At 39.6% G+C, this 19,965-nt stretch overlaps 1 protein-coding gene across 4 annotated transcripts in view; it reads right to left on the bottom strand.

Annotated features, from left to right (window-relative positions):
* Positions 1–18,625: 18,625 nt before the first annotated feature.
* Positions 18,626–19,965, bottom strand: part of grm8a (glutamate receptor, metabotropic 8a) — a 330,926-nt gene continuing 329,586 nt past the window's right edge. The window contains exon 14 of one of the 4 annotated variants that reach the window (XM_079654162.1): positions 18,626–18,841. In XM_079654162.1, the coding sequence (XP_079510288.1) occupies positions 18,664–18,841 (178 nt within the window). In that variant the 3' untranslated portion in view covers positions 18,626–18,663. The remainder of the gene's footprint in view (positions 18,842–19,965) is intronic. The other 3 variants (XM_079654163.1, XR_013803239.1, XR_013803240.1) reach the window with 3 other exon arrangements.

Genomic DNA, 19,965 nt, shown 5'->3' with positions numbered 1-19,965 from the left:
AAATAACAGTTTTTCTTTGTTTTGTATCAGAATAAAGCTCTTTAGCAGACTTTGTTTTGAATCTAACATAAATCAAATACAATTCAGTCAGACAACTCAAGTGTTTCTTTAACATGTTTATTAGAAGCAGCATAGTTGAGTTAGGCGTCTAGGCTCGGGCATCATCACTCCACAGATATACATAGCACGATGAGTGATGATTAAATTACTAACCCCCAGAGCCTACAGGTGGAAGCTGGAGTGGAAGCTGGGGCAGGCGAGCAGCAGCGACGTAGAGGTAGCTGCAGAAAAGCAGCAGCAAGCAATGAATGGAGAGAGATCTGGCAGGTTCAATAGAGCGGCATATTAAGGAGACTCTGTTTGATTGGCTGTAGAGTGGCAAGGGGCGTTATGTATGAATATATATAAGTGCTCGAGTTGACTGCCTGAACTAGCTCGCAGGCTTCGCCCCATTTACGATAGGGTTTAGTCTCTAAAAACACACAAGAAATTGTACAATTAGGACAATGTGACTGTTGTCAGGGAGGTTGTGGCTCAGTGGTTAGTGCGCTGATCTTTGGATCACAGGGGCACGTGTTCGAATCCCGCTCAACATTTCGCTGTGTCCTTGGGTGAGACACCCTAAATTGTTCATGTGCGGATTTCCCACAGTATTGAATGTATGTAAGTTGCTTTGGATAAACGCGTCTAACAAGTGACATGTAATGTAATGTTGTATTACAGCAAAGAAGGCTGGGAGTAATTGTGTACATTACTGTAAATGTTTAATGCATTACAAAATCACCATAAGTAAGCAATTGTATAAATTACTATACTCTATGTGGTTTTACCTTGGGATGAATCCAGTTTTCACCAACCGCTACTCCTGTATCAACTGTATGAATGTATTAAAGTACGGTGGCCCACAGGTTCAAACACGCTACAGAGGCCCATAACACTGACACTAGGAGAAACACGAGAACAACTATATAGAACCCAAATTTGCCAAAACTCAAGCAAATAAAGAAACATCTCCACCAACTTGATGAAACATAGGTAGGGTTTTGCATAAACAAAACGCTGCAAATACAAAAACATTGCTCCAAGAAGATCAAAACACAACGGATTACTCTGGTAACTATTAGATACCAATGATTTAAATAAGAGCTATATAAGTGTTCGTACTCGGTAGATGTTTTTAATTTGAAAGAAAGTTTCCGCTGATCACAGATGTCGCTTTCCAAAGTCATTGGGAAAATGTATTTTTGGGCCAAATGACATCATGGACTGACGACTGACGATGCTTTTTATGATTCAATCTTTTTTCCTCAATTCCAATATTCTTCTCATGATATTCATTAGATTAATAATTTCATAAGGCCTAAACATTGGTTTGTTTCACCAATGCGTGAGTGGTAGGCCATTTTATCCAACGTAAATGTGTTGGAGAGCAAATCATTAGTACTGTTTCTCTTTTACTCGATAGTTTCAGAGAAAATCCCAATCTCTGAACTGTGCTCACTGAGTTGCATGCTTTGCCTGGAAGGCACTGAAAAGCTGATTGCTTAATGAGCCGCTCCATTTGAAAATTAGAAATGTGCAAACTTACTTATTAAGGAATTACAGTGTTTCTCCAAATTGATCAGAGAAAAACTAGATTAGGAAAATAATGAAGAAAAACCACAGGCAAGTGGCAGAGGTAAAACTAGGTTATCAGAATCAGAATACCTTTATTAGTCCCACAGAGGGGAAATGTGCAGCGTTACAGCAGGAAAGAGCCACAGACAGCTTAGTGTTGCATACTGTATCTTACATGCGTTAAAAAGTACTAAGTTATAATATAATAAACAATATGCTAAAAAAAGATAAAAACTAAAAAAGTTACATAATAAAAAAAATCAAATCAAATCTACAAATCAAATCCTGGAGCAGTTCTTAGGATTTAGCAGCCCGGTATATATTACAGTTATTAAAGATGGCATATGTATATAAAGTATATATTGCACATAAGGCACATATTGAACATAGTTTGACGGTATTTAACAGCAAGTTACACAATCTACAAAATACAAGATACATACCTTGTAACAAGGGTTTAGCAGCCAGGTATAAATTACAGTTATTAATGGCATATATATATTGCACATACAGTATAGCAAAAAATTGGCTTGTATTTAGCAGCAAGGGGTGTTATAGTCTGTGTTGTGGTTTGTGTAGGAGGGTCTTAGGCAGGGTTCGAGTTAAGTGGGAGCCAAGCTCCCATAAGGAGGGGCCTGAGCTCCCACGGACCCAGTGAAATCAAACATCTGTGGGGGTCGCTAATATACATGACCAACAACCATTATTTTGATCACAAATAATGCATTTTTCAATGTAATGAGTATTATTTACGTTAACGAGGTAAATAGGCAAACAAAACAATGTTTTCCAAAAGAACTACGCATCGTATTCTCTCTTGAATGACAATATGCCTGCACTTCACCTCTAAGGTGTGCAATAAAATATTGCGCAATTTATGCCTAAAATATTGCGCAATCTATGCCACGTAGGCTAGCTGCTAGCCTACGTGGCCTTTTTTTGGGCGGCATGGTAATCGTCTGCTAGCCGCTAGCAGACGATTACCATGCTGCCCAAAAAAAGGCCACTGCCGCCGACGGAGTCTACAAGCCTGGCTAGTTTTGGTTTTCTCTCAAAGAAACAAAAAACAGCTTTTGACAACCAAAATGCACCTGCTAGCGTGACAGCTAGCACTAACCTTGCTGCTACGGAGGATGCTGTCTTTGGTAAGGTGTGTGTGTGTGTGTGTGTGTGTGTGTGTGTGTGTGTGTGTGTGTGTGTGTGTGTGTGTGTGTGTGTGTGTGTGTGTGTGTGTGTGTGTGTGTGTGTGTGTGTGTGTGTGTGTGTGTGTGCGCGTGTGTGTTTGTTGGACTACGTAATTAGCAGTGAAGTCAGTCTCTCTCTCTCTCGTTTTATCTGTGAGAGCTAATTTTTGTATTTTCTTTAATTTCTATAGCTCTTACGTTGTTATTGATTGTGTGCGAATTAATGTGTTTGAGCATGCGCAGTCTGTCCTGAAGTTGTGGAGAGAGAGTAAAACGTAATAAACGGAGGCGCTGTTTGTGACGCTCCACAAGTACAGGGTTCCTGAGTTTTTGTGATTTTGTAATTATCTTTGAAGCCCTAACACATCAGACACTAATTGTATACTCGCAAGGGTGTGCATTATATACCATCAGTTGGAGTCTGCAGCTCCAAGGTATACATTATTGCGCAGCCTGTGACTGTGTACGTGCGCGTGCACGCACACGTTAGTTTTAAAGACCCCCATAGAGCTCAGTTTATAACTCGAACCCTGGTCTTAGGAGCAGTGCTGGTTGTAAGGTCTGACTTATATGTGAGTCTCTGGAGGAAACAGGAAACTAGAGAGAATATATTTGGTAAAAAATTACATTAAAAAATAGACAAAGTGAGAACCACAAAGAATGAAGACAGGCACTAAAATAAAAGAAGGGTTAAATAAAGTAGACAAGCAAAGAAAAGCACAAGAGAGACAAGGAAAGTACAAGTAAAATACAAGTATAATAAAAAAACGGAAATGAAATGAGAGAGAGGAACAGAGCAAATAAAGAAGTTTGAAAAGGGTGAAAAAGCTTGAGGAGGGTAGAAGAGGAGTTACACAGCAAACTCCAGGTTGGACAGGAGCCATTTTAATTTGTCAGTCAGTGTAGCCTACTAGTGATGAAAGTGATGGATGAAGCCCACAGGAATAACTACAGCACAGAGAAACTCACACCCACACACGTAAATAGCTGTAGTAAACACAGACACACTTTACAGTCGAGACGTCCGTATCAGCAGCTTCGGATGGGACATTGTGATATTCTTTAAACTCACTTCAGTTCAATTTAATGGAAAACTTGCTTAAACAATTGAAAACTTGCAAGAATCAAAACATTTTTGTAACATACTTTACCCTGACATTAGCCATTCTGCATAACGAGCACGTTGACTTATGTACTTATATTTTGACTTTTACTTAACCCTCCTGACCGATTTACTACTTTCATCAATCATAACTTTTTAGTTTTAGATTTGATTGCATTAAGGCTTTATGATATCCTTCACAGTAGACATTTGAACATGTAAAATTGCTGATCACCACTTTCATTGAATTTTGGATGATTTAGTCAACTTTGTAACACCCATGGTTTTCCCGCCATAAAGAAAAGGATTTAGTAACCATCCGGATCAGATAAAAAACACACACACACACACACACACACACACACAGAACAATTTGATACATTTCCCGCTCTTATGTGCCCATCCCCCCACATGGATCACACCTAGCACACGCAATACATGTTCAGTGTCTATTCTTTGTATATATTTACTGCAGTTGTTCATGTATACCAGTAGTCTGATACAATATTTACAGTTTGAAAAGGTGTTAAATGAAATTTGGTGATGATTAATAGTTGTTGTGTTCATGTAATAGCAGTTAAAACAAGACACTAGGGTATTGTACATTTTAAACAATCATAGCACATTTTGCCACTGGCTATAATATCCCCACTCTAAAAGCGAATTACATAGCAACATCTTTTTTAGCTTATTATTGTGTTAACAAGCACACATTAAGGACAAAAACATTCAACTAAAACTAGATTCAAAACATTTAGTAAAATGCCAAAATTCAGCAAATACTTTGGACTAAAGAAACAACAACATTCAGCCCCAGAAAGGCATAATTATAATACATAATAACATAAAAACATCACACTTATCTATAACAATTAGCCTCAGTTTTTCCAGGACACCCATAAGGAACTGATGGCATGAACATTCATCATAACTTTGTTTAATCCTTCGGCTATCACTCATTTACTTGTTGAGTTTTTTATAAATTAGAAGCATTTCTGTCACTCATCTGTAGAATATGAGCGAGTCTTCTCACCAACATCTGTCCTTGTGAATAAATATTACGGGGTAGTTAAGTGTTGCTGTGCATTAGTCATACAGTAAGTACTGTTTACTGCTTTAACAGCGTGAGTCATTGACTGAATAAAGGGCAGTGAGCTTGTTTTATTTGTCGGTGGTAAGATGGAAATTGCTTGAAGTTTAAAAAAGGAGAAATAACAGCTTGCTGAGTTTTCTATGTCTTGTTGAGAAAAAGAAGACAAAGATTTAGTTCACATAGGTCTTGAAATGGTGAAGGCTCCATAAAACATAACAATGCTGGAATAAAATGTCTTAAAATGAGTCATAACTTTCTGAGTGACTCTTGATGTGTTCATTTATAAGTAGGTTTTCACGAGTAGGTCTGCTGAAGACTGAACTTAACGTGCAGATAAAAGGGCTACTGATCCGACAATGATGTAAGTGTGAACAATGCCACAGGTGCGATTCACACTTGATACGCTCGGTCCATAACCCCAACACTTTTTGAAACAGCTGGTTTTGTCCCCACCACTTTTTGTAAATATACTGTGGTTAAAATGTTCTGCTAAATAGCTTGCACCAAGAAATGTTAACTAAATATTTAGAACACTAACGGCCCGTCTACACTACACGCATCAAAAAATATTGAAGCTGGGCGTGTCTGAAGCTTGGCGATTTTTTGCGAGCAACGCGACCAACAACCAATCACATTAATCTCCCGCCCCCGACATACAAAGCAATAGCAATGTTAAAACGAAGTAAACTGGATATAAACTCTCCAAACAGGCGAACACCTACCAGTTTCACCCACTGTCTCTGCCACCTCCCTCCATGCCTGGTTCCTCCGGTTTGTATCCCGGTAAATAGTTCTGGTCGTTAAGAACCGGTTGATTTGCTACCGTAATATCTCGTTTGGAATATGAGGAAATGAACTGCGGTCTGGCTCTCCCAGCTTGCACGCGGTTTGATTGGCTAGCGCTTGCACTGGCGGGATTTGCATAAACGGGATTTGATTGGCTGGTGCCGATAGATGCTCGTGATGCTTGCAAAGCCATGCCATGCTCCCCACAATGCAGATCGGCGAAGATTAAAAATCTTCTACGTCACCCCATTCAAGTGAATGGGCGAAGCGTTGAAAGCATTTTTTGATACCTTTAGTGTAGACGGGCCGTTACAGCACAATCCAAAAAGTTAAATAAGCTCAAAAGGAAAACAAACAAACATCATAGCCTTCTGAATATGCTTTAATGACAAAAACATGCAGATTAAAGTCAGAATTCTGCCTTTAATCTCAAAACTAAAATCATGTGTGGCACTAATTGTCTTCCGTATAATATATAAAAACGTTTTTTTTTAAAGATATTCAAACAACAATTGAGTTAAATGATGCCGGTTGTTTTTTCTCTATAGTAAACCGTTGCTCCTCAATACAGGAAATAAGCTTTTCTTCTTTGTTTCCTCCGCCAAATCTTAGCTTTCTCACATCCAATGTTTTCCACTTGATCCTCCACATCTCACGCCCTCTCCATTGTCACACTGCCTCCCACCTTTGCTGCTCTATATCTTCCTTCTGACGTCTTCACCCCGTAATTCTCGGTATCTGCCGTCCTTTCACTTTCTTCACCCCTCTTAATCAATCCTCGCCCAGGTTGACTTCTCACACTCGTTGTCTCTGACACTTGTTAGCTTTTCACCCGTGAAGAAACCTCGCTGACACCTAAAGGGCCCTTCCATTACTCTTAGTAGAATAAGCCACAAAGACCCTGTATAGGAATCAAGCTTGTACTGTATTGTAATTATTTAAAAAAAATGCACCTGCTAGATGGCTTGGGCATATTTGAACCTGTGCAAACTGGACATACAAACATGTATAAAGAATGTTAATAATGGTGTCCTATTTATTTATTTCGAATTACCTTTTGCATTGCTTAAAAGTGCAGGTGCCAAGAGCTTAGGAACAGTTGAATACCGTAGCATGAAGAAAGGATAGAGTGCGTGAAAAGCTATATAAAAAATGAAGACCAACCAATCATTTTTCTTGATATCATGTCATTTCAGCGTGAAGCATGAATAAGCTGCAAGCCACCCCCCCCCTCCCCCTCCTCCTCCTCCTCCTCACTGCTTTGTTCCTCTCCTCGGTTGCTCGGTTAAAGCACACTGTTTCCATAGTGATGGAGTAACTGCATGACAAGTTTTGGAGAAAGAAGTGTGAGAAACGAAAGAAAGAAAAAACGGGGCGGTCAAAAACATCTCGTACTTAAAGGTGGGGTAGGTCATTTTGGAGAAACCAGATCGAGTGCGCGAGAATTTGAAAATACTTACCACTTCCTTACAGAGCCCCTCCTCCAATACACACGAACGCGCACATGACCAATGAGGGCACGAGATAAGTTTGTGCACAGATGGAAGGCTGACAGGCAGGTAGGCCATCCAGTTACTTTAGCCGGGCCGGCTCAGATGATTGGTCGTGCTTTTTACAGCGCTACGGCTTCCACAGATGAAATGTTTTTATGGATTTGTTATCAAAGCACTTCAGATATTCATTGCTATCAGGATGTTAAGAGCATTCCATGGAATATAACAAAAAGTGTATCTCGAGCCGGTTTCTCAAACTTACCTACCCCACCTTTAAGGGAGTTTGGAAAAAATGACTAACGGTTTGGCAGGTGACACAACAACTGGAAAGCTTACTATTTCCTAAAGTTCACTATTAAGGCCTGGATGGAGCAAGTGAATTTGAATAATAGGTTTCCTAAGTGATTTGGGTCATTGGTGCTAACCTGACACCCGGAAAGATCTAAAAAGCTGACTTTGTCTTAAATAGTTTTTGTGACATTTTCGAATTAAAGAATATCCTCTCGTCATGGCGGTTCAAGACTAAAAGTCAGGTGATCCCCAAAGTCATTGACATTCATTCTCCATGAATGTCTGTGCAGCACTTTACGATAGTTCATCCAAAAGCTTTCAAGATATCAGTCTGCAACAACAGCAATGGAAGACAAAAAAAAAAACATGGTTTAAAAGCAATAAAGAAGAGAAAAGTGAGTGCTCTTGTTGCTCTTAACTTTAGCTTATGATTGTAATATCTGCAGAGCACACAGCACACACAGTGACATGTGTTCTCTGCATTCAACCCATCCTTTAAGCCTCACAGTGGGTTGATTATTAAACCCCTGTTTGGGGTTAGGGTTAGAGTTAACCTCTAGAAGGAGTACAAAAGGCATTTCCTATCCACTTTGAAATCTATCCACCGGCCTGGTTAAAAGTCTTACAGCTCTTATGGGTAAAATGGCTTTAGGCTTAGTGTGGGACCCATACTAGTAGTGGGCTTGGTGATGACATACATGACACTGTATCACTGTAAAGCACTTTATTTATGTTGGATGTTCTTGTATTTAATTAACCTTTGTTTATTCGATGTATTCATGTGTAATGCGAATTTGAGTGTTAAGTAGGTACATTTAAATGCTAAAATGAGTGAAGCTTACACAGGCCCGGGGGTGGGCCAGCTCGGGGGGTCCATCAGGTGAAGCGCGAAAAAGGGGAAGGGATCGCTGATTGGACGAGGAGAGTGTGTGCAGCCTCGGGATGTAAACAACTTGTGCTCATGTGTGTTGGAGAACCGAAGTAAAGAGAGTTTTATTTGTATGCACGCCTGGAAATCCATTTTGTGTCCATGTGTGCAGCATTAGGGTTAACTAGGGTTGCAAAAGATGGAAACTTTCCACGAGAATTAACTGGGAATTTTCTAAATTGAAGGTTGGCTCTTCGTAGGGAACTTAAACATAGTTGGGGAAAGTATATTTTAGCATAATCTTGACTAAAACAAACAGATGCCATTCAAGTACACTCGAATATCCATGCCATAGCACACTGCATGGCTATTGAGACCACACAAAGGTTCCCAACAGGCTCACAAATGTGAGAGTGGAAAAACTGGTTGGCATTCGGGCAAACCTAAGTCTCTCTGAGCCAGACACAGAGCCATCCTCAACAAGGCTGGACAGTGACACTGCAGAGGAAGACTCAGAGTGTGATGTTGATGAGGCCCAGGAAGAGCCCATTGACTGGAAGGGTTTAGCAAAAATGCAGAGGATCGCTTAAAGGAAGATTTGCATGTTTAATGGGACTCTTTGGAGGGAGAAGGGCTGTTTCCATTTAACATTTTGAATGGGACTTTGTGGGGATTTTTGGATGGGGGGTGCATTTTTGTTCATTTTTTAATGAGTGGGGTTGGGGGGGGATGAGTAATATTCAACTCAACATTCCTGTTTTCGTTTTTCAATGAAACAAATAATTGTTCAATGAAATAATTAAAACTTGTTCTGTTCTAATTGTAAAAAAAAAAGTTTTAAAAAAAAATCTGTTGAAATGTCATGTTTTTTTGTTCAATTTTGCATCGAATATTTCCAAAATTCCCCAGCTTAACTTCCCCTGGAAACTTTCCAGAAACTTTCCGCCCCTTTGCAACCCTAGGGTTAACCCAGTTGACATTTCCCTTTATCTACAAACTTTCCCCAATGTTGCATGAGTGCCCAGAGTCACGGTGGAACACAAAGAGGTCTGCAGCTTCTTTAACCTCACTTCAAACAAAACATCTACAATGGATGCACATCGATCCTCACAAAGACACAGATCTCGACCAAAGTGCCACATGCACCCTGCTGCGCTGCTTTCCCGATCCAACATGCTTCAAGCAATGGTGCAGTTCCTGTTTTGGGAATACGTCCCTCCTGAGCTCCATCTCTGCAGGCTGAAACTGCACTTGTACAGATTCCTCCATACATACAAATTGGAAAAGTTGCCAAAGTTCGGAAGTGAACTGCTGATTCAGTGAAGTCGAACATGTACAAAAACTATCATTGAGATACCCGCAGGTGTTTTATGCAGATGATTTTTAGTTTATGGTGGGGCAGGATTTAGACATCTACCTCTGAAACACTGGGACTGTTACTTTGGTAAAAAGTAGTTCCAATGAAAAATATACTTTCTGTATGTTAATCTACCTGCAGGGTGTCCGCGGGGTCTTAAAAAGTATTAAAAGTTGATAAATCAATTTAGCGAAAATTAAGGCTTTTAAAAAGTATTAAAAAGTATTAAATGGCATTTTCCAAGGTATTAAGAAGTCCCACAGCAACGACAACATGAAACACCCTTTAATTTACTGAAACGACATGTCGGGAAACCCCAAAAGGCGGCCCCATGCATAGCGCGCCGTTTCGTTGCCTTGCTCCGCTCTGTGTGTGTGTGTGTGTGTGGGGGGGGGGAATAAACGACTACGGTAACGGGTCCCAAGGTGGGAAGACCGGCATACGCAACGCTCTGGGGGTCCAACGGCTCCGTGTGTGCCCTATATGATCATTTTCTGATAACGATGAAAGAGCCCGCCTCCCTCTCCCCACGTCTCCTGCTGCTGCTGGGCTGTCAGAAGAGGGGGAGGAAAAGAGAGGCAGTCACCGTTTATTAAATATTATTATACAGAGAACAGAGTCGTTATCAATTTGTTTTAAAGCTCAAAAAATAACAAAGAAGACCTCTGACCGGCACTTTCCTAATTTTGTACGGAAGATTTAAACTTTAACGGACATGTTGACCGGCGGAACATTTTTTTTACGGAAACTGCCGCACGGTCCCCTCGTTCCTTGGAAAAGGCGGAGAGGTGGGTGTTTTTCATCTGCTGGTGGACTACCTGAGAGATACAGCAGGAGAACACGCCGTCCACCGAGGAGAATAAACAGAAGGGCAACCATGGCAACCATGCTCCGGGTTCTTCTTTGCTGCTTTTGGTGTATTTCGGGCGGCAGCAGCGCCACTTACAGGCATGACATATGTACTACATCGTTTCCAGCATTTGCAGCGGTCTAGTGTGAACGGACACGTTAATGAATCGAATGCGTGTGAAAGGAAGCCTTTTTTGCGCTTGCGTATGCGTTTTACCGTGTGGGGCCGGGGTCTAAGCCAAACTATATCCGGTCACAGAGATCTGCTATTTTAAAGTAAAGTCAACACATATCGACCCTAATATAGTCTATATTAAGAACGAGAAAAGTCTTAACATATATATCCTTTTTTGTAAACATATGACAAATGTGTGAGGGTGATGACGTCAGAGCATCGTCTTATGTGCCAGGGCTTAGCCCCGGACAGCCCCAGCCCAATTTAACCCCTGGGTATTTGTGAGGGAGCTCCTATATGGCATTACCCCGCTGAAGCTCACCAAAGTTTAACATATTTCATAGTTCAAATTTTTGTCAATTGTTTTGTTTATTGGTCAAATACTGGTTTCTAATGTTTTCTGAGGAGTTTTACTGGAATGAAAGAGCACAGAGTACAGAAGCAACAAAGCAGCATACTGCATTAAACCTGACCTTCACAGAGAGGTTGAAGTTCAGTAGTCTGTCTGCACTCTGTTTAGTTTTGCTATCTTACAATCAATATAGTAAATGTGAGGTAAAGTGTGTTGCCAATGTAACCGGTTAGAACTCAAAGTTGCGATGAGGTCTTAAAATGTATGGAAAGGGTCTTAAAAAAGGTCTTAAAAGGTATTAAATTTGACTTCAGGATTCCTGCATATACCCTGACCTGACACATTGAAGAAGTTGCTTAAATCTCATCTTTGTGATTTGGGTGTTAACCTTTATTAAAATCTGAATATCACAATCATATAAAACAATATTAAACCATTACTGAGAATGCTGTCTTTGTACGCCTTTCTTTATTCCTCACACAAAACTGTACTCAATATTTAAGGCTTTATCAAAGACACAAGGTTCAGAGTGAGTTCCAATGACTTCAAACGTGAATGGACATGGCTTAAATCATAGTGTAGCCCTGCCTTTTGGAGATGATATACGGTGGATAATAGCTGACGTTGCACTTGTGTGATTTCAGGTAACATGTGCCCCTTCCATCATGACACTGCGTCAGAGCGCTCCAGCTGCAATATGTGGAGGGAATATCTCTGTGGCTTGATGTATGGTACTGAGGGCGGAGAGTAAACAAGCTCACAGAGGGGATTAAAGACAGATTCCATCATGCTCAGCTTTTCCAAGGGTCGCAGGCTGTGTGTGTGTGTGTGTGTGTGTGTGTGTGTGTGTGTGTGTGTGTGTGTGTGTGTGTGTGTGTGTGTGTGTGTGTGTGTGTGTGTGTGTGTGTGTGTGTGTGTGTGTGTGTGTGTGTGTGTGTGTGTGTGTGTGTATAGAGCACAGAGGAGCAATTCAATACACAGACACACGAGACGGGAACATGGCTATAAAGAGCGTTAGTTTACCGATAATCATATGTTCAATACATTGACTAATACAAAAATAAATTTAAAAGAGTGACATCAAAGTGTTTTGTGTCATTTTTGATGTGATATATATATATATATATATATATATTGTTGTTATAAACTTACACAAAAAAACTGAGAATTTCACTAAAAGTTAAACGTATTATGACGACAGATCATCACATAACTTGATTAGGTCAATTGGAAACAATAATATTAAGTTGAACCTGTTTGTATTTCAACTGAAAAGCATTGCTCTCATCTAACCTAATAAAGTCGTCTGAAATGTGTTGACTTAATACATTTCAATTAAAGTTATCTTTTCAGTTTTGTCAGCATGCTTGTGTGCTGCTTAAAAATTGTGGAACATCTATGACATTTTTTGCAATATGTCTCTGTTCGTACCAGCTTGAGGATTGGTGTGTGTTAATAAATATATGTTTTTAATGACACCCAAATCACTAACCCTTTGTAAGCAGCCCAGATACCCACAAGGCTGTTATTGACTTAACTGGAGAGAGCCAGGCTTACAGTATTTGCAAGCAAACAGTAATCTTATTTGAAATTCAAATCCGAGGCTGTGTAAACAAATGACGCCAGCTAATGTGAGCTACAGTATGTAGGCGTCCATTTATATTAACTGAACAACATCTCGATGAAGATTGGTCATGTTTTTTATATGCAAAAGTGTTTTAAGCTAAGCTTTCATTTGTGTCATATTCAGCTACTTGCCAGGTATTGTTTTTGTACCAGGTTATGAATTGGCACAGATGTTACAGCAGGTACATTTTTTTTATTAAAAACTACACAATGTAATGTATTTTGATCTAAAAAAACACATCATATGGATAAGAGGTAGGAGGCTACTGACCATTACAATGCTCCAATAATGCTTACAATATATATATATATAGAATATGTTTTTAATTTATTTCGACTTAATTGTTTTACGTTCCAATGACAATTTTTTTTGAAAGAAAATGCATGTGATTTATTTCATTCTCGAATCAGTCAACACTCATTTGAAAATATATATATTAACGCTTATTTCCTGACACTAGCTCAATTTAATATCCGCACACACACACACACACACACACACACAGACAGACAGACAGACAGACAGACAGACAGACAGACAGACAGACAGACAGACAGACAGACAGACAGACAGACAGACAGACAGACAGACAGACAGACAGACAGACAGACAGACAGACAGACAGACAGACAGACAGACAGACAGACAGACAGACAGACAGACAGACAGACAGACAGACAGACAGACAGACAGACAGACAGACAGACAGACAGACAGACAGACAGACAGACAGACAGACAGACAGACAGACAGACACACACACACACACACACACACACACACACACACACACAATGCTAACAACATGAGCTGTAGTCTGAACATACAGTATGTCAATGATTAAATGATTAGGAACACATATTACATTATTTTTTATTACGTCCACTGATTTCAAATATAGAACTGACATTGCTGTGTCCTTTTAAAACACCAAGCAAACCAGTACCGAAAGGTCCAAAGTCCATTATCAGTCAAAACACATTTTGAATGAATTTGCATATCACCCCCTGATACACGGGGCTATTCATTGAGACATGCAGTACGTGCCTAGTGGCCTCACTCCAGGTGCCAGGATTTGAATACCTAACGAACACACCATGTTTTTTTGATGACATTTGACTAAAGCAACACCACAGCATGGTCGGATAGGAATACATAATTATATGTTCTGAATGTTATGATCTTTCCAGTAAAAAGGCCATACATTAAATAACGAAAACTTGGCATGGGACCATACTAACAGTGAGTTGTTCATTTCATGGTTGTTGTTGTGATGAATTGAAAATAGTATTAAAAAAACACAGAAATGACCATGTTAGAATGAGCAAGCTCAAACAATGTTTCCATTGAATTAATGAGTTTATTTATTAGGTTTAATAGCTCATGGATACCCTATTTAAGACGATATGTATTACTTAAAGGATGTACACGAAAAAGGGATGTGTGTTCTGAAAGAACCTGAAACATTGATTGTAATAACATATATTATGTCAACATATTTTGCATAACTGTATAGGTTAGTTGAAAGCAATAATATTATGTTTAAATATTAGGTTCAACATGTTGGATACACTACCATCTTACATCTGCTCCCTGATCTCACGGCGAACTGAAAGTAGCTATTGCCTGAGATCGCATGCTGTGGTTTTATTCAATGTGCCAAGTGCTAGGACTGTCTTAGGGAAGAAAGCTTTTAGATGTGCAGCTCCACTAACATGGAACAGTCTGCAGAAGGAATGGAAACTGAGCAATCTGGTTCCACTAAATGTTTTTACATTACATTACATGTTAGACGCTTTTATCCAAAGCAACTTACATACACAATACTGTGGACAATCACCACAGGAGCATTTTGGGGTGAAGTGCCCAGGGACACAACGACATGCAGTGGGGTTCGAACCTGTGACCCCTGATCCCAACACCAACGCACAACCCACTGCACCACACGCCTCCCGCGGTTTTCTTGAAGCTCGGTTGGATGCAATACAATCGGATGCTGTTGGTACCTGTACATGTCGATAGGTGTGTAAATATAATCCCTTTAACTTTGCTGTACGATGTCCTTTTTGTTGTTCTGTTGTTTTATGTTTTGATGTCTTCATGTGGAACCTACTTGCAGCAGGTCTCCCTTGAAAAAGAGATCAATGATCTCAATGGGATTCACCTGCATAAATAAAGGTTTGAAATGAAATGAAACTGAATCACCAATGTTTTGGCCAAGATATTTGTGCGATTTAAACTTAATATCGACCATTTGCCTTGCTAAGACATTATTTGGCAACTCAAGTCTTGCTGAAACTTCTCAAAGTATAGCACTCAAAACAACTGAACGTACGCTCATTGCACATTTTTGATGTCTGGAAGTCTTGTCATCAATGTCCAATGATTGCACAAAACCCCAGCACTGGATGCTTTAATAGAGCTACAGTTTGTAGTCTAATACGTATGGCTTTCTACTTTTTTCTTTTTAACATGTGTGGATCTATCCCTCTCTCCAAAAACTGCATAGGTCAAATTCATGTTGAACTTACAGTGGAAATAAAAAATATGCCTTAGTCCCCCAATTTAAACCAACTCAGTTGACACTTGGCTAGGTCAGACGAGGTGACGAGGCTGAGTTACGGTGTGAATTATTTCTATAACAGTGGCAGTGGTATATATCGTACAGCTCACTTGTCCTAAACACACAACGGTGCTCCTTAGTCTTTGAAAGTGCAGTCAAACTAAGCTCATGTAGTTCGACACCCATTGGGGCTGGTTAACCTAAACATACGTACACACATTATCAAAGGCCTGAGATGTCCAGAGAGTGAGTGAGAGTACCACCAAATGCCCATTTATATACGAAGTGTTAACAAAGCCTTAGAGTAGTCTATGGGTATGACAGAGGACTTGTCCAGGGTCAGTTTAGAGACTTAAAAGGCCTAAAGCCCAGTGTGCATGGATGGATGGGAACAGTACAAATGAAAAGCAAATAGGAATACATACAGTAACACTTGACATGTTGCTACACCAAATGCAGCACCCTTTGTGTATTTTCTGGTGACAAATTGCCTGTTTTCACATTTAATTTACATTTGACGAGACATTTAGTTTTTACGAATTGGAGGTAGTGTTCCTTTCTTGTTCGGTCTGCTCCATCTTTACAAAAGTGTTTATTTTCTTCAGTAATCTAACAGTATTTTATCTTGTTTTTTTTCAAAGGACAGGCAGTACTCGCTATGGCAAATATGCAAATGCCATTTCCAGCAAATACAGTCTGTTTTTACTGGAGCATAGAAGCAGCTGCACCTTGCGTTGAACAGCAATAAAATTTGATTAAACCTGCCTAAACGTAGGCGTATGAAAGCACCCTAAAAGGTGACAGTCAAATTCTTCGTCTGAATGAGTTAGGTATGCTATAAGAGATCCATTCAGCCAGACTTCACCACCTTTAGTTAATCAATAATCTCTCGCCTTTCCTGATTTTACTATGTACTCATGTAAGGGTAAATAGATGGTGCGTTCAGCTGGTTCAACGTCCCTCATACCAGATATAAACCTGTGGCTTCTCAAAGTTTGCAACAGCATACGGCGCCAGACCTCAACAGGTAAGAGACTTCATAGATATGGACGACACACACTGTTAATAATGAGGGGTTCAACAGCTCTCATACACACGACGCATTTAAACATCTAGATCTTTCTCTGTGCTTAATACTCTTTGTTTATTCTTTGTATTCTTCAAAGTCTTCTCACCATTTGAACCTAACGTCACCGTGGAGATGGCTCTTTTGGTTTTCCTGCTGTGTTCAGGTGAGGGTTCCTTTCTGATCTTTGGATATTTTGTGCACATAAGTTAATGCATGCCCTGCGAATAGATCTCAAAGATGATATATGTTCTAATCATGCTGCCTCCATTATTCCTACTTTGATAAAATGAGAAATGAATCATGCATTCATCAGAGATTGACGAGGTTTTCCTAGTCATCTCAATTCAAACATTCTGAAGCTCAAAATATTGTTGAGTTGATATTCAGTAAGTGAAGAAAAATGTATTGTGTTTTTTTTCTTTTCACAGGATTATTTCACTTTACATTGACTTCACACCTACGAATTTTTGATTTTCATGAAGGTGCTATTACGTGGAGTAATGCGTCGGAACATTGTTCTGAGAATAATGAATCACTTGTAACTCTGTATGATGAAGAGGACGACATTTTCACAGAGAAGTTTCGGAAATCAAATGGAGGTTCTTTCTGGCTTGGTCTGCGTAAGAGTCGAAATCTTACTTGGTCCAACGGTGACAATGTCAACTTCAATAAATCATCTGTGAGTTTGCCAGATGGGAAGCAGATTTGTGAAGCTATTGACAACGACACATGGACAGGTTATCATTGTTCAGAGAAGAAACACTTCATGTGCTCCAAAGGTACGTTTCAGCATATTTGATTCGTCTGTGATGTTGAGATGTCTGTAACCAGTCAACTGTAGAGTCCCATAGACACACACACAGCCACTCTAATGCCATTTCAAACATCTCATTATGGACAGCAGGTAAACTACTGTGGTTAATGTGACGTCAGACTAAAGGATGGTGATCATCAAACAAGCATTAAACTCAAAATGAATGTTGTATACATATATTTACGCTTATTTCCTGTCAATTTATAAACATTTAAAACGTTTTCCGACTGTGGATTCAGTTCATATTTAAAGCTAATTATACACACACACACACACACACACACACACACACACACACACACACACACACACACACACACACAATATGTTGTATACATATATTTACGCTTATTTCCTGTCAATTTATAAACATTTAAAAAAAATTCCGACTGTGGATTTAGTTCATATTTAAAGCTAATCACACACACACACACACACACACACACACACACACACACACACACACACACACACACACACACACACACACACACACACACACACACACACACACACACACACACACACACACACACACACACACACACACACACACACACACACACACACACACACACACACACACACACACACACACACACACACACACACACACACACACAGGGTTTAACTGTCTTATTTATTATTTGCAGATGGTACCTACACCCTGATTGACAAAGAGGAGGACTGGTGTCATGCTCTGAAATACTGCAGAACGAACAGCAGTGACTTGGTCAGCATCCATAGCGAATGGGAAAATGGCTTAGTGCTTGAAAAGGGAAACAACAGAAGCTTCTGGATAGGACTCATGCACGATGAATGGAAGTGGGACGACAACGGCTGCTCTTCATTCAGAACGATCGAGGCACGCGATCCAGGTCCAGGAAAAGAAAGCTGTATATCTTACACAGGTGGACGAATGCGTGAAATTGATTGTGATGGCAAAAAACAAACATATTGCTCCAAAGGTAAGTGATATTTATGCAAAGCAATTCCTAATATAATGTTACATTTAATAAAAGGATCAAGTTCAAACAAACACAAAATCTGTACATGTGGTGGGAAAATGTTTCGAGGACACTATAAGCACTGATGTTGCACTGGTAATAACAGTGTGAAACGAGGAAATGTCAAGACGAAATAACTCTATTCAAATTAAACACATGTCGATGTTATCCGTCAAAAAGTCAACTGAACTTCTGGCAGTGCTTTGTAAATATAGGAATGTATATTGTGATGCAAATTGCAGTCTAAAGTGAAAGATGCCTTCATTAGAGTCAAGAACAGTACAAGTTATACATTTCAATCCCATAGTAAAAGTACACGTACTTTATGTTTGTGAATAAACGTTTGTGTCTACCTGTAAATCGTACTTCAGTGTTCTCCCTGGTTTCATCATCAGGTGACATGAGAATCAAAGTGATCAATCAGAGTTTGAATTGGGAAGAAGCCTTTGTGTACTGCGAGACCAAACACTCAGGCCTGCTGTGGATTGAGGACAAGGAAGATCAGGATGCTGTCGAACAATGGCTCGAACGCAGCGATGTGGTTGGTCCGTTCTGGATCGCCCTGAGGCAGAGCCGTGTCTTTGGGTTCTGGATCTGGAGAGACAGTACAGTGTCTTACAATAACTGGAAGAATGGATTCGTGCCTGAGCCGCCCTCATCACACATATGTGGTGTCATCGGCAACAACATGAGCAACTACACGTGGACGGATGAAAACTGTTTGCATGAGCATCCTTTCCTTTGTGAGGAGGAGATTGTATACATGGATTAAAATGGGTTTGACGGCTGATCATGGAAATGGAAATCACAATGAATAAACTGACTTTAATTAGATAGATTCCACATAACTGTATTAGGTTAGTTGAAGGCAATAAAATAAAGTTCAACTTGATATTATCGCTTTCAACTAACCGAATAGAGTTCTGTGAAATTTGTTGACAGAAAACATTTAATTAGAGTCAACGTTTCTGTTTGTTCAGGGCAGAAACATGTCCCTTTAATACTCTCATTATGTATTGATGTTTTTCTTGAATTCAGCCGTCTCTTAAGTTTTGAACATAACATTGTAGTTTGATGTGTGTGTAGTTAATAGACATTGATGATGTGTTCTTAATGATGCCTTGTTATCTACAGGAGTGGAAATACATTCATTATTTTGTTCATGTTTAGATGTTTGTGAAGTAACTCAGTGTAACTCACTCAATTCAATCAATTCATTTTGTATATTTGTTTATGTGATGCTCCACTCCCTGACCCATAAGTAGTAATTAAAAACATATGTATCTACATTAAATCAAGAAAATGTGCTTTTAAGTCTTTGATTTCTAAGTGTAGTTTGATGCAGTTTAGTTTTTTTTAATACATAAATGTATTAGGTTGCTTCAAAGCAATCATATTAAGTTTAAATACAAAAATAAAACATATTCGGTTTAACTTAGAAGTGTTGCTTTTCAGCTAACCAGTCCATAAAAGCTTGGATAACTTTCAGTAACATTACTCACTACATGGACACATTTGAAATGAAAGTGTGTGTGTGTGTGTGTGTGTGTGTGTGTGTGTGTGTGTGTGTGTGTGTGTGTGTGTGTGTGTGTGTGTGTGTGTGTGTGTGTGTGTGTGTGTGTGTGTGTGTGTGTGTGTGTGTGTGTGTGTGTGTGTGTGTGTGTGTGTGTGTGTGTGTGTGTGTGTTGTGGAGGAAGCCCTGGCTCTTCTGGATGAGA

This window comes from Notothenia rossii, assembly GCF_949606895.1.
Source record: "Notothenia rossii genome assembly, chromosome: 10".
Taxonomy (NCBI): domain Eukaryota; kingdom Metazoa; phylum Chordata; class Actinopteri; order Perciformes; family Nototheniidae; genus Notothenia; species Notothenia rossii.
The sequence above is the reverse complement of the archived record's forward strand: the minus strand, read 5'-3'. Positions and strand labels throughout refer to the sequence as shown.